The 15964-nt window shown below is 43.7% G+C and overlaps 3 protein-coding genes across 4 annotated transcripts in view; 2 read left to right on the top strand and 1 right to left on the bottom strand.

The window, feature by feature from the left end:
* LOC308314815 (uncharacterized protein) overlaps positions 1-6523 on the bottom strand; it is a 51056-nt gene extending 44533 nt beyond the window's left edge. For both annotated transcript variants that reach the window (XM_080762530.1, XM_080762531.1), the window contains exon 1: positions 6352-6523. The gene's annotated coding sequence lies outside the window, so the exon portion shown is untranslated. The remainder of the gene's footprint in view (positions 1-6351) is intronic.
* Positions 6524-8151: 1628 nt separating this feature from the next.
* Positions 8152-8958, top strand: LOC308314496 (ubiquitin domain-containing protein UBFD1-like; the record flags this gene model as incomplete). The annotated part of the gene is made up of 1 exon (XM_080762127.1): positions 8152-8958. The coding sequence occupies one exon, from the start codon at positions 8152-8154 to the stop codon at positions 8956-8958; it is 807 nt and encodes a 268-aa protein (XP_080618253.1).
* Positions 8959-14149: 5191 nt separating this feature from the next.
* On the top strand, positions 14150-15964 carry LOC308314495 (long-chain fatty acid transport protein 4-like; the record flags this gene model as incomplete). The annotated part of the gene is made up of 1 exon (XM_080762126.1): positions 14150-15964. The coding sequence occupies one exon, from the start codon at positions 14150-14152 to the stop codon at positions 15962-15964; it is 1815 nt and encodes a 604-aa protein (XP_080618252.1).

Raw genomic sequence — 15964 nt, 5'->3', positions numbered from 1 at the left:
ATTTATTCACAGTATTAAGTCTGACCTGCATTTCACTGAAAGGGGAGTGGAGGGGGGTGCACAGGCTTGACTAATCACAGACATATCAGGCAATTCAAGCGAGTACAGATGTGCCACTGGCAGAGACAATCATGCTGCATCAACCAACATGGTCAGCAGTGGAAGACGGTCTTAACCTGGACATGAGCACCTTGGCCGACTACTTGCGCAAGTGGCGTCTGCAGCTCAGCCTTGGGAAGACGGTGTCGGCCGCATACCATCTGTGCAACAGAGAGGCAAAGATGGAACTGTCGGTGTCTGTTGACAACAAGCGCCTAGAGCACCAACTAGCCCCCAAGTACCTCGGGGTTCGGCTGGACAGGACACTGTCTTACAAACAACACCTGCAGGAAGTAAAAGCCAAGGTATCGTCAAGGGTCTCGCTTATCCGCCGCCTCGCTGGCACAACTTGGCCTGGACACTACAGATCTCCACACAAGCCCTGGTGTTCTCTGCTGCAGAGTACTGTGCTCCAGTCTAGAGTAGAAGCCCACACGTGAGGAAGGTTGACCCGGTCATCAATAATGCCCTTCGGATTGTAACTGGCTGCCTGAAGCCGACCCCTGTGTCCTACCTGCCAGTCCTAGCAGGAATTGCCCCCGCCGGCCTTCGACGAGAGGCCGCAACCCTCGCGCTTGCAAGGAAAGCCCAACAAAACGACTGGCATATCCTGCACGAAACAACAACCAAGGCAGCGCCCCCATACAGACTTAAGTCCCGTCACCCCTATAACAGGAGAGCACAAGCCATGCTTGGTTCCATCCCTGAGGACCTGTCTACAAGGGCATGGCTGGCAACCACCTGGAAGCGGGAATGGGATTCGGCTGAGCCCACACGCCTGCACCGCTACATCCAAGACCCGGGAGACGGAGTCGAAGGAGAACACCTACCACGCCGGCACTGGACCCTGCTTCATGGACGCTTCGGATCGTCCATGAAGGAGTGGGGCCTGGCAGACAGCGCAACATGCGAGTGTGGCGAGCCCGAGCAGACTGCCGACCACATCATTACCACCTGTCCTCTGTACAGACCTCCTTCAGAGGCTGGCCTCTTCCAAGTGGGACCAGAGACAATGGCGTGGCTTTCTGACACTGAGCTGGACATATGATGACGATACACGAAAGAAGAAGAAGACTGGCAGAGACAAACGAGAGAAGATGCTGATACATATCTACGCACAACTAGAGCCCAACCAATGCCTGATTTTTGTGTCTGATGCGGAGCCCATTTTTTTGAGCTTTTTGCCTTTATTGATAGATATATACTAGGTTGACAGGAAATTGGGAGAGAGATGTGGGGAGGACATGCAGCAAAGGGCGGACATGCTGAGCCCAATTTAGAAGAGTCCGAGACCACCGACAGATGTTTCGACCGATACTTTGTGAATTAGTGCACGAAATATATGAAAAGAACATAAAACTAATTATAGAATGAAAAAGAAAATAAGTCAAGGTTTAATACATCATAAACAGAACTTACCACAAAATGTAGACGGTCTACATTCTACAAGCTCATTACGCCCGCAAGACATTGTGTTGTGAGCTTGTAGATCCACTCATTATTGCGACGGTCGCAGTTAACTATGAAATTGTGCATTTCCCGTCGGAATCCCATTTTGGTTGGTTGGTCACGCCCCATATATGGTCATGCCTCAAGTCGTGACATCACGTGATGTCATCAATATTAAGGCCATATATGGAGATCCCTGATGTCATCGATATTGGCCAGCAACTCTACATCTCACCTCAAACCCTTAGATCTCCATATATGGAACTGACCTGTTCTGAGCTGACATTACATATGTTGATCCTTCCCCATCCATCCTTCCTCTTCAATGATGATACCTGTCCATTTAAACTCTAGACGGGCCTGCCCCAAAGTTATTAGTACAGCCTTCATCAAACCTTGTACACTCAAGACACCTGCCACCCTTAGATATCCATATATGGAGCTGACCTGGCTGTTCTGACATTCCATATGTTGATCTGACCTCATCAAACCCTGTACACTCGAGACACGCTCCATACTGTATATGGCCAGTACAGAATTAATTCCATAATATGTTGATCTGACCCCCCATGCCAAAGCGCCAGCGCTTACCCAGCAGTCTGCTGTCACCCAGGCGGATAAGCGACCTAGCCATTTAGGGCGATACAGGCGATTGAAAGAAACAGGATTGATGGATTATTATGGCAAGGACGATCTAAGATGGGCGATCCATTGTCATGACAACCCGCAAGTAGCATTATGGCTTGATTGATCGAAAGCGCTATAAAAGCGCAGTTGCCATTGATCTACAGCAATGGCGTTAAGCGTAGTATAAAGAAATAGGCTTTAATTGACCTAGATCTACGGCAATGGGGCGGAGGGTGTTAAGTGGTTAAATAATAAACTCAATCGCCTTCATGACCATTGTTGAGTGAGCCGTGGTTGACCAGATCCAATCCAAACCACAACAACTGAAGAGAGATGCTGGTCCTTGGTCACACTCTAAATCAGGAGTTTTCAACCCTTTCCATTTCAAGGCCCATTATATATTTGGTATTTGAGCCACGGACCACCATTTGATGACCTTTAGCCTCTCAGACCCAAAACTAAAGAATATTTTGTTGTCGTTGGATAAGATTTTGTCTACAATTCCATGCTTTTGGCAAACGTTGATCAAAATAACAATTCTTCCACATTCTCTAATTGTGTAGACTTCTTGTAAATGAAGTAATGCAGGTGTTTAACAATAATTTAGGTAGATAATTTGGATCCATTTGGTTTCATTTTATGCTCTCAAGAGTTAAAGATCTACAGTATAAGGGTCCATTTGGTTACCAACTCTCTTATCATTTAGCTGGGGACCACCTGGAACCGCCTCAAGGACCACTGGTGGTCCACGGACCACTGGTTAAAAACCACTGCTCTAAAAGTCTAAATGGTTGGCAAAAGACTTGTCTATCTGGTGCTCATTGTGACACCCTGCTATGGGGCTTTCACAACCATCATAAGGCAGCCTTTCAAGCAGACAAAAGGGCCATTTATGCCTCTCCAGTTAAATAATATTATCAGACTCAAGAGTGCAGAATATATTTGGCTTTAGTTAAAGGATGCTACTGACTGAATAGAATTGTGAAGAGACAAAAAAATATTATTAGCGTGAAACAGCTTTTATTGATAATTAAGATAAAATGAAAACTAAAGCTCCCAGACATTTCAAACAGCTTTGTTTCCAATCTGTGGAAAAGGCCAATGTTGTATATAGTTCTGCTTAATATCAACGTATCCTTCACAACCACTATTTGTTTGAATGGATCATGCCTCTATAGAGCGTCGCAGTCCCGCCCCCTTTCATGGCGACAAGAGACCCGGAAAAGAATTCCCCGTTAATTTTCCTCATAGACTTTTCAAAAAGTATTTATTTAAAGACGTTTACGCCGCGGACAATGCCAACTCAAGTTGTGACAAATCATGACAATAAACACAATGTTTTGGGCCGATCAAATAATTTGTAAGAAGAAAAACAAAACGAAAAGTGTTGTATCCTGCCTTTTTTTTCTTTTCATTTCTAATTATTTGATCAGCTCAAAAGTCCTTAAATAAATACTTTTTGAAAAGTCTGAGGAAAATGAACGGGGAATTATTTTCCGGGTCTCTATTTTTATTTATTTAAAGCATAACATAATGCTTTTTCATGATACGACTTGGTCTCATGTCCTCCTGGCATTACTGAGGCATTAAGCTCATTGTTTTGAGCAGATCTATCTAAGCTCTGTGAGCTTTCCCACATAACGGAGGTCTGAAGGTCTACAGGAAGATTAGGGCTTTTGCTGAACCGATTCTGTGAAAACATTTAAGGGGAGTTAGGGGACCTTACTGTAGGCCGACATGCTGAATGATGAAAAAGGGACATGGGAAACATACTGTATGGCACCCTTTAAACGCATTTAACTGGGTTCCCCGATTTTGGGCATTATAGGCCAAAATGTTCCAAGTGATTTCATCCATCCCTCCCTGCCTTCATCCTCTTCATCAGGTCACGGAGGTAACAGTTTCAACAGATAATCGACAGACTTCCATTTCCCGGGCCACATTAGCTATTTAGACAGTCGCCATTTCAGAAAGGGCTGATCTACAAGCTAGCAATGGCGCAAACTTGTAGATCTAGATTTACATTGTATAGAGCACCGATGTCCTGACGTCACTCGCTCATCCCCTGGTTCTGTCTGGTTTTACGGAAGTAATTTATCTATGGAGAATAACATGGGCTCATCTTAAAATGGTTTCATATAAGCGCTGTGGTCCAAAAATAAACAAGATGTCTCTGCGTTATTGTCAGGGAGGTGTCTCTATATCGTTTGCGATAGGCACTCATATATGAGTGATAGATAGGGTAAATCTCTAGAACCAGTGGATTTGCGCCCTCTACAGATATTAACGTCAGATTTCGGTGCTCTATTTAGTCTATTACATTGGGTGCATGATAGTGGGAGTAGTAAATTCATACTGGGCATTGCCATGAGAGTAGTATGATCTTCTACCAGCATTAGCCGTAAAAAGTCATACTGGCTTCTACTTCTAGCCGAGAGTGCCTTAGGACAAGGCACTGTAGCCATAAGACAATGTGGGGAGAGAGAAATTATGTAATTAATAGATGCAGATGAGAGAGAGAGAGAGAGAGAGAGAGAGAGAGAGAACATTAAATGCCATTAACAATACAGAGACAATATGACGTAATGAGTTACAAAAGAAAGTTTTCCCTTAATTGTCAATGGCGTTTATTAAACAAACATTGAACTAAAAAATGTGTATTCTCATGTATTTTGTGTGTGTGAATGAACATGGCCAAAGGGGTAACAGGTACGGTCGCCCCAATTCCATCTCACCCCAGCTTTTTTCCGCCGACCTCACGCCGACCGATCGGTGCGGCGGTTCTTGTATTCTTTATTTTGTTTTAATGAAAAGAGAATAAGGTTAGAAATACGTTTAGGGTTAGACCTATTTTTGCTGGGGTTAAGCTTAGGTATAGGGTAATGTTTAGGCATAGTTTTACTGAGGTTATGGTTAGGAATAAGGTTAGGTTTAACCGTTTAAGCATCATTTACTTAGGTTACTTTAGGAATACCAGGCTGCGCTGTTCCGCCGGCTGTAAGCCCGGGGCGAGTTGGTAAAAGGGCGAGTTGTTTTGTATTCGCCAAAGGCATGCCAGCTTCAAAGTAGTTGATGGACCACAATGGAAACAAGTCCACTTTTTTCTGTTCTGCCTATAAAAGTCTGACTGTACCTCGTGCTGATAACATTTCTGACTAATAAAAGTATATTCAATTAATCCAAAAAGTCTACATTTCTCTGCACCGTCCATTCAGAGCATATAAGAACCAGGTGTAGACTCCAGGTAGAGAGGGATATATCGGACACACATGGATGTATTGGTTGGCTGGCTGGCTGGTATTGTTCCCCCAACTAAACCAAACAATTCTGTCTTTTAACAGAATATTTCCAGTTGAATTTCCAAGAAGTCAATAATTGGCAGGGTAAGATCAAGAGATTTTGACAGTTTTAGAAAGTCTAGATGTACAGTAAATAGTTAATTGGAACGCATACTAGAAGTAGCTTTCAACAAAGATGTGATATGCTGGGGACAGTGGGGAGTGCAGGGACACATTGACAACCCACTAGCGTTTCCTGCACTAGCCTACTGATCTCCTTGTATTGTAACGGACGGGAACAGCCCCAATATACTGCATTTAGAAACAGAAAGAAATAACAATGCAGCGGGCGGAAAGTGAAATGTGAAAATGATAGATACTAACTACTACACAAAGTCACACTGTCACACACCCTTTCCTTTCATTTCTTGGTTTTTATTTGGCAAGTCATCTGCCTGCCTGTCCTTGAGAGAAATAAAAGAGGAATCATCAACCCAATGCTCGTTATTTGAGGCAATAACAGTGGTTCAAACAAGTCTTCTACTACTGCGGGGTGTCGCTGGTTCTTCTGTCATGCCAACAAGAACCCCCAAAAGTGATATAATCAATGCATCTGGCCGCGGCGGACCCATTTCCATTTGTAAAGAAGATGTTGAGCCAGGCAGGCACCCTCGCCTCATAAAGAGATTTGTCAACGCTTGTCAAGATTTGTTAACATATTTCGAAAAAGCCGAAAAAATAGAATGCACATAGTCCTAATTTGTCTGGAAACCCCCTGGAACACACTCAGTTCCTCCCTTGGGAGGGTCCCGAACCGCGGGACCCCGACCCCAGACCAACACACCACCAGTGGTGTGTAAACTAAAGGAACGCTCATCATATAGCTTTATTAGCTTACCTTTTGGCGTGACTCAAGTTCCACTCGTGTGCGCGATGCAAAACAAACCCCACTATTCTCATTCTCTCCTCAGCTGGTTCCGTCCAAGGGAGATGTGTTCACACACACACACACACTGCGAGTTGAGCCCGGGTTCCACTCAAATGGCTCGTTTAACACCACACACACACACTCCGTGTTGTTGAGTGAGTGGGACATGCAGCTGTTCTGGCAGGGCAACCACGCAGCACCGTGGACGGCACGGCACTGACTGACATGACAGCTACGTGAACGCGCACGCTCCAACAGCGGCAGGAGCAGGCGCGTCCTCGCCCTGCGAGGAAAGGTGAACACGATTTAATGTTTCTGTTTCTGTTCCTTGTTGTTATCAGCTTGTCCACAAGAGAGCGCCAGAACTCTGTCGTAGCTAGCTTTGCAATTCTAAATACCGGTAGTCCTATAATACCGATCGATTCGCCATTATTTTAAATAACAATCACGATAAATGGTTAAATTACGCCTTCGTGATAAAGTTTAGCACACACACTACAGCACTACAATGTATTTGTCGCTGTAAATGGGGTTTTGGTTTAACAGCTCTTTCGCATTTCTTATTGGTCAATGGTGAAACGCGTCGGCAGTTTTAAAAGCTCGCCCAGGAAAACATTAGCATTTAATGGTAATAATGTGTTTGGTTTTTAATTTCTCCGTGCGTTTATAGACATGTGGGCATACGGTACACACCACATAGCATAGGATATAGGATTGTGATTGTTAACTTTGTTTGTGATTTTATTTGTGTTTTGTGTTCAAAACATGACGCTGCATGGTATGGCCGAGAATGCCTTACGTTTCTCGTAGGTGGCAGCGGCATCGCTTCTCGGCCTTTTGGCTAAGATCAAGTGTAGTATCTGTTCTTATCAGTTTAATATCTGATACGTCCCCTACCCGGGGACCATATATTAAATTGATTTTTGGAACTGGGAGATGGAATAGGGGCTTGCTCCGTCCACTCCACGCATCGACCTGGTATTGCAGTATCTCCAGGAACGGTGCATCCCCCCAAATGTGTGAAAATAAAAGTCATTGCTCAAATGATGGGCAAGCACTAAAGCAGAGTCAGCAGACTGACATTAGCATACCTTGGCTTATAATGTCAGCAGCAGACTAAATTAACTTCTTCTTTTTACAAACTGCACATCTTAAAAGGACCATATCTTATTCTTAGTATTACTTGGTCTTCTAGCACCCTCCTCTGGACATAATAGGCTAGTTAATGGTAGAATCTCTCAGGGAACCATTTTTTGGGTCCTTGACATGAAAATGGTTGAACACCACTGACATGGAAACAGGTTTTTCAGAAAACTGTCATGATTTAAAGGACATTTGTAGAATCGTCCTAAATGGGTTAAATGGAGTTGGAACTTGGAACAGATGTCCATGAGGCGGAGGAACACACCTTGACGGCTTGACCCTGCCTTTCACGCCACTCTCCATCCTCCATGGGTCCACGCCGCCAATCTACCTGACCCTATTATACCCACCCAGAATCCTCTATGCTTTTCGTATCCCTCCTCCACTCCTGTCAGCACCTCAGCCGCATCCCTTACCACTCGATTATTTTCTCTCTTTCTCTCTCCACAGGTTCCTGCAGGGGATGAGTCCTTGTGTGCCGCAAGACGACCAGATAGACATATAGGGATCTCCATATATGGGCACAAAAAGGTATGGCAACAGCTTGTGCTGTGTGATGTAAGACCAAAGCTCAATATAAGTGTTTGTGAATGCATTTGATGAAATATGTAAAATCAATGAAATACAATGGATTCTCAGACCTCACTATTTGAAAGAAAACACGAAAAAGCAGACAAAGGGTGCCCCAAAGCAGTATTTCATGATGACGAGGAAAGCATCTTAACTCGCAACTCCAGTATTAGCAACGGAGATGACACAGATAAACAGATGGTGGATCTTAAGATCATTTGGAACAAGATTAAATATGATCTCAAAATTCCCATCGAAAGCACAGGAGCCCAACTGAAAGAGAGGATCCACTCACTCACCGGCCTTACATCAGATATGCAGAAAGTTATGTACAAGGGACTAATTCCAGAAGAGAAGACACTAAGTGAAATTAAAATTACCAATGGCGCAAAGATAATGGTGATAGGATCTACATTAAATGATGTATTAGCAGTGAATACACCTGTGAAAGCTGAAGAAAACAAAAAAGAGCCTTTATGCAGAAAAAAGCAACACAAGAGGGTGTTGGACAAAGGGAAACCAGAAGACATAATGGCAGCAGTTAAAGGAACAAAGGAAAACTTACCATCAGCGCCTTTATCCGGAATGTTTAACAAATCCGGTGGAAAAGTTCGACTCACGTTCAAACTGAAACAACATGAGCTGTGGATTGGAAGTAAGGACAAAACAGAAAAGGTTGCGTGGGCCTCCATAGACGGCATAGTGGCCGAACCCATTGAAGGTCACGAGGAATACTACATGATGGCTTTTCAGACGGGTCGAACAGAAGCTTCATGGTATTGGGTCTACTGGGTGCCTGCACAGTTTGTTGATGCAACCAAAGACACAGTCATGGGAAAATGTAGTAGTAATAAGTACTTCTAATGCTCATGCTTGTCTTCTCTATAAATCCAGGATTCATGTGTGTGAGTCTGTGTCCACACTGTGTATCCACAGAGTTGGTGCACCATACATGACTGTAGATTTGCTTCCTAGTACCCTGACAAAACAGATACAGCACTATACCTGACAACGACTCTAGAGACATTATTACAGCGCGTCTCTGTAGGGGGCTAGCCGTCTATAAAGCTAGCCTCCTACAGAGACTGCTTGTCTGTGTGTTCAGAGCTACTGTAATCTCACAAACTGTTAGCCCAGATTATCTCACATATTGTGGATATATCAGTCTATACATTCCACTATGCTTTGCTAGATGAACCACGGACAGACAGACACACAAGTTCACAACACATGGAGCTAAAACATTATACTCCCCTTGCCTTCGGCCTGGCGGAGATAATAATGTATACTCTTAAGTACGTATGTATGCTATTTAGTCCCTTTAGTATACGTGATGGCACAGGATAAACTGTGCCCCAGTTTTATTCCAGTTTTCGTATAGGCCTACTGTATGTTTTAGGTCACTAAACCACAGTAAGCTACTTTTCACTTGATATTTTCAGCATAGAATTCTCTCATCTTCCCCAGGTCATATGTTTATGGCATGGCTGTAGCCATCTATAAGAGTGGCCTGTACTGTATGTCCGAGTTTGTACGCACAGTCGCACACTGCCTGCCAGTAAGTCAAAGAAGTACTTCCGCTAATTATTTTCACATATATTATTTTATACTTTTTTAACTGTAACTTTAATTTTCTAAGTCAATGGGGCTCGGATTGAGCTGAAACCTTGCCCATATTTTTAGTCATACATCAATATGTCGTAGACGACTACTACGATTATTACTTTTATTTTTGTAATTCATTATTATGATCTATTCTATCACCATTCTGTATTATTATTAGTTATATTGTATTGATGTTAGCAATCTCTACAGAACATGTACCACCAACATTTAGCTGTGTGTACCGTGTAACGCTTTTATCAGGCCCTGTCTTATAGTAATTCAGAAGAGATAGGCTAATAGATTGCTGATTTTCTTAATTTTACCATTGCTACAACTCTTGTGCTCTATCCCCAGAATGTTTTCTTTTTCAGCCGTTTTGTTTGATTGATTTCCAGATCTCTTATCAACCACATTATCCTATATCATTGATCCATCCTCTCATTTGAGTTTCCCCAATTTGCTGGGGTGAATGATGTTCTTCATTAAACTAGAATTGTTGTATCAATCTCCAACACCATTAGCATCTGCGCACCAGGGGCTCTTGCCTAAATAACGTACCCCATAAATAAGGCTATAGTCCTTAATAGTGCTGATTCTGTTTGAATCATACCCGAGGCATTTTGCTGCATATCATCCCCTCTCTCTCCCAACTCTTCGGTCTCTCTCACTGTCACTATCATCAAAATAGAGACAGGCCTTGGATTTGGGTTTTGTTGCTGTGCATTTTGCAGATATGAGTGGGAACTCATTACTTTCACGAACTGTTTCTGATGTGTAAGTATGTTTTCTTGTCGTTAAATGAGCCACAGTAGGGATTAGTTAGGAAGTTAGAGATTAAGCGGGGATAGGGCGTAAATGTAGTTGGGGTTCTGGTTATTATTTATTTTTGAGGAGCGCTAGCCCTGCCTATGCCCAGCTTTCCGGGTTCGTTTAAACACAAACAAGGCTTGTTTGGCTGATCACCCCATAGCGACGAATTGATTGACTGAGAAAAGTACATATTGAAGATAAAAGTGAGGGCAGAAAAGTGAGGACGCAAATTGTGATTGGCCAGAATGCGATATATATGATAAGAGCGCCCCTCACTTCACACGGGTGTGATTATTTTCTATTGTATTTGCAAGGTTAGTGTTGTTTTGTGTGTGCTTGGTTTGATTTATTTTGGTCACAGTATTTATTTTACTTCTGTCTTAGTTTTGCTTAGTTTTGTGTTTGGTTTGTATAGTGTCATTTGTTATGTTTTTCTTTCAAACATGTTTTCTTTTGACGTAATTTAGTTTTTCTTCTTTCTTTTTTTGGAAGTGTTTAACTGCAGTAAAGATGTGGCACACCCGGAGCCCATCTCAAACCTTAATGCTTGATGATCATTTTTATAGTCATATGGTATGACTCTGCCGATCGCACCCGACCTCCAATCTCAGGGCAGACACCAACCATAAAATCACTGAGCTTAATCACTAGATTAACTGAAATTACTGCATTCACTTTGCACTTCAAGGCTTTCGCTTTCTCTAGCTTTATTCAGACTTGCAACTCCTCCATCTGAATGTAGTCTCTGGAAAGCTGGTGATCTATTTATCCCTTTCTCTCCAATGTCTTTTTAGGATGGTCTCTGAGAGTGAGACGGTCTGAGACAATCCTACAACTGAGAGACTTAGGGCTCCATTTTCGTCACCGCTAAACCCCTTATCCCTAAACTTCTTTGCCTTTTTTACTATTTTGAAAAATATTTTTCAATAGTTCAACTAGCCAATCTACAATGACACGTTGTGAGCTTGTAGTCTGGCCATTTTAACTATTCAAAAATGTTTAGAAAAATAGTAAAAAAAGGCAAAGAAGTTTAGGGATAAGGGGTTTAGCGGTGACGAAAATGGAGCCCTTACTGTTTTATCTGGACATACTAAATATCTAATTGAAATGCTTTTCCATAGCTGATTTTTACTTAGTCGCACATTCCTCACCAAAGATTTTAGATTATGTAGAGTTTCGGAAGTATAGACTGGAAGTATTATGTATGCATAGTATACACATGATACTAGTGTGCCATTTTCGTTATATCAGCCAGCGGGCACATACAAATACATCCAGGGTTCCCCAGAGGTCCTTGAAGGGGTTCCAGCAGGTCACCAAATGGACGCTCACAGGTCTGCAACTTACGGGTCCAGAGTTTATTAGATACCATGGGGTTCCTTGATGTTAAAAATCTTTGAGAATCACTGGTTTAGATAATCAGGACCTGCAACCAATCTATAATCGGGCCTGCCTCTCCCCATGTGAGGTTCATCTTCCTCCAGCTAAGCACCCGTTTCCACTTCACCTTTCTTTAATCCGCCATTCATCAACACCACTTCCGGGGACAACTGGGCCCTGGGGTGTCCTAATTGACTCTAACGACTCAGTGTACAAAAGAAGCCTTACTCGTACAGGTATATAAACACTGTGTATATTGGGGTCTTGTATCTTGTATGTTAATATTGTATCTCGAACGGGGGTCTGTTTTTTTTTAAATCTTTGGTACCCCAATCTACATTGTAAAACTCAGTGTTGATTTAACTCGGAGTGTACAAATGGACCCGTATTTGGTTCCATTTGTACATTCTCAGTTACAGACCCGTTAGGGTCTATTTGGATGCCCTGGTGTTGTCTCGGGACCCAACATTGAGAACCAGTACTCAGTACGCACTGGGGGTACTTGAAATTCAATGATCACACTTCTGAGGGCTGCTCTTATCATTATACATCATCACATTCTGTGCTTAGCCAATCAAATCTTCACAAATGTGGTAGACATAGACACACAAAGCTGGGCATATAGGAGGGCCCTCAAAAAGGAATTGTTTACAAATCACTGTTTTAATCCCTGTTTATAATTCCAAATTCTGAAGAGCTGCGTGGCACCTGCACCTGCTAGGAAGAAGTTAACGGCAAACAGATTCCAGTTCTTGGGAAGGATAACCATGGAGTATCGAGACCAAAGAACACCTGTCGTGGTGAGAACAGCCGACTGGGACATGCTGAGTTTCTCGGCGGGCCTGTTCAGGTCGGCCAAACCTGCTACAACCAAGCCCCATTTGAACATGGGAGCCCAGAAGAACACCGTCTTCGGACCGGCCGGGTGATTGTAGAAAGGTTGCAGTTTTGCTGGCAATGAAAGCCCAACTTGGTTCAGAATCTTGTGATATGAAGCTCTGACTCCTGTCAGAGCCATTGTTGAATTTGTTTCGTAGTGGGTATACCGTATTACAAGTTTATTAGAAATGTCCTACATTCAAACTAACCTCCCAGGGATGTTTATGTAAGCGAGACAATTTGCTTTACTAAAATGTCTGTGTTTGTCACTTAAATGGCAATGACATGGTTGCGATGATGTTGTGATGTCATTGCATGACGACGTCATTACTATCTATCTATCATTATATGCGTGTGTGCGTGCGTGCGTGCGTGCATGCGTGCGTGCGTGTGCTTGTGTGTCTGTCTATACATCCGTGTGTTCACATGAAATATATGTATGTCCTGGGCTATATCTTCGTCAGTGCGTGACGCTGCCTGAAAGTCAGACACTGTCTGCATATTGTGGGTAGGGCAGCTTGCACTGTCCCTAAATGGTATATTGGTGCAGCTTTTCCCACACTAGTTTCGAGTGTTTGTGAAAACAAGTGTCTAAACACAATTGATTGATGACAAAAATGACGACGCAAATTGTGACGGGCCAGAATGATATGATGATATGATAAGAGCGCCCCTCACTGCACATGGGTGTGATTTCTATTTATTTGTGCCGTGCATTGTGTGCGATTCCATTCGCTCAGTTTCATCCATTGCAGCAAATAATGGATCAAACCCAAAAAGAAAAAAGCTCTACGCAATATACACAAAAACAAAGAGCTATATAAACATTCATGACTCAAATTATTTGTAATAATACATAAAGACACTTGTGTGAAGTGAGGGGCGCTCTTATTACCATACATCATATATGGTGTATGACCTGGCTATAATGCACAATTAATCTTTGGTAGAGCTGGTCACTGTGGTGTACATGATGTACCTCCAAATATTCCAAACGTGACACATGATGTACCTCCAAATACTCCAAACGTGACACGAAGCTCGGCCAGTCAGTGAAGTCGGTGCAGACATTCCACAAACACAGAGAGATTTGGCGCATCCTCCCCAGACAAGCATACATAAGGATGTGTGTGGTTTTCGTTCAGTCAGACGACGCCTAGAGTTCTGCCCTGGGCAGGCAGACAGATAAACCGTCAGGTTTCGTGAGTTACTAGATAGACAGACATACAGACTGACCACTGTGTTAGGAAACAGTTTGTGTGGTGCGTTACGTCAGACCAGAGCTTGGTCAGCCATATATAAGGTGCCGTGAGCATTTAGAGGTCCACACAGAAATAACCAGATAGAAACAACCGATGTAGACACTGCATAAACTACAAGGATGAGTTTCTTGTGGATTTTTGCAAAGACCTTCAACAGAGATCTACATGCATCCAAGGTAATATGGCAGGTGAAGGCGGCAGCCCTGAAACACAAGTTGAAGAAAAGCACCATTCCCACATTATTCGACCAGACGGCGCGTAATTTTAATGGAAAGACTGCACTGATCTTGGCAGCTACTGGGGAGAAGTGGACTTTCAAACAACTGAATGAATACTCTAACCAAGTTGCTAACCTGCTGCTGGACAAAGGGTTTGTGAAGGGAGATGTGGTGGCCCTGTTGATGGACAACAGTTTCCAGTATGTGGGCCTGTGGCTGGGCATGGCCAGGATTGGAGCGGTGCCGGCCCTCATCAACACCACCTTGAGACTGGAGCCCTTAGTTCACTGTGTCAACATTACCAAAGCCAAGGCCATAGTGTTTGGATCGAAGTTTACAGAGGCGGTTTCCGAGATCCATAGCTCCTTGGAGAACACCGTTCAGTTGTTCTGCTCTGGGGATTGGGATGACACAAAGGTCCCGCAGGGAACAGAGTGCCTAGAACCCCTACTGGATGCCAGACCCGTCACACATCCAGAAAAGCCAAAGTCCGAGTTCAAAGATCGCCTGTTCTACACCTTCACATCAGGCACCACTGGGTTGCCTGAAGCTACTATTATACTGCACAATAGGTACTATCGGATAGCAACGACGACGTACAATTACTTGAGGTTGATTTCGCAAGATGTGCTTTATACCTGCCTTCCATTCTACCACTCTGCAGGTAACATCATCGGAATTGGACAGTGTCTACTCCGTGGCATGACTGTAGTGATCAGAGATACCTTTTCTGCTTCCGATTTCTGGGGTGACTGTAACAAGTATTATTGCACGATTTTCCAGTACAGTGGTGAGATCTGCCGGTACCTGTTGAGGGAGCCGATTCGCCACTCAGACCAGCAGCACTGGGTGCACATGGCATTGGGCAATGGCATGCAGAAGTCCATCTGGCAGGAGTTCGTCCACCGCTTCAACATTCCAATCATTGCAGAGTTCTATGGAGCCACAGAGGGCAACTGCAGCCTGGCCAACATTGACAATAGGATTGGAGCTTGTGGTTTCATCAGTAGGTTCACACCATTCCCTGTCAAGTTGGTGAAAGTTGATAAGCATACTAAGGAACTGCTCCGATGTCATAATGGAGTCTGTGTTACCTGTAAACCTGGAGAGCAAGGCATGTTAGTAGGCCAGATAAAGAGTGACACTATGCAGAGGTTTGATGGGTACATCGACAAAGAGGCAAACGACAAGAAGATTGCACACGATGTCTTCAAGAAAGGAGACACAGCCTATCTCACCGGCGATGTACTTATGATGGATCAGTTTGGATACGTGTACTTCAAGGACCGCATTGAAGACAACATCCCCTGGAAGTTAAAGAACGTCTCAACTACTGAGGTAGCGAGCATTCTGAGCGTTTTGGTGGGCCACAACGATGTGGTCGTGTACGGAGTAGAAGTACCAAAAGTAGTGGGTAAGGCCATCATGGCGTCCATCGCTGATCCCTCCCTCACTTCTGACCTGGACAAGTTTACTAACGCCATGAAACTGGTTCTTCCTCCATTGAAAAGGCCCGTCTTCCTTCGGTTCCTGTCGGGGGACCTCGACAAGACTGGCACATTCAAGTTCCAAAAGACAGAGCTTTGTCGTGGTGGCTTTGACCCCAGTGGGGTGAAAGACAAACTGTACTTCCTGGATCCCAGCAAAGGGACCTACATAGAGCTCGATAAAAAACTGCACAGCGAAATCATGTCTGGGGAACAGAAAATCGAATGA

Source organism: Protomyctophum bolini, assembly GCF_963924005.1.
Source record: "Protomyctophum bolini genome assembly, chromosome: 4".
NCBI lineage: Eukaryota > Metazoa > Chordata > Actinopteri > Myctophiformes > Myctophidae > Protomyctophum > Protomyctophum bolini.
This window is presented reverse-complemented; position numbering and strand designations above follow the sequence as displayed.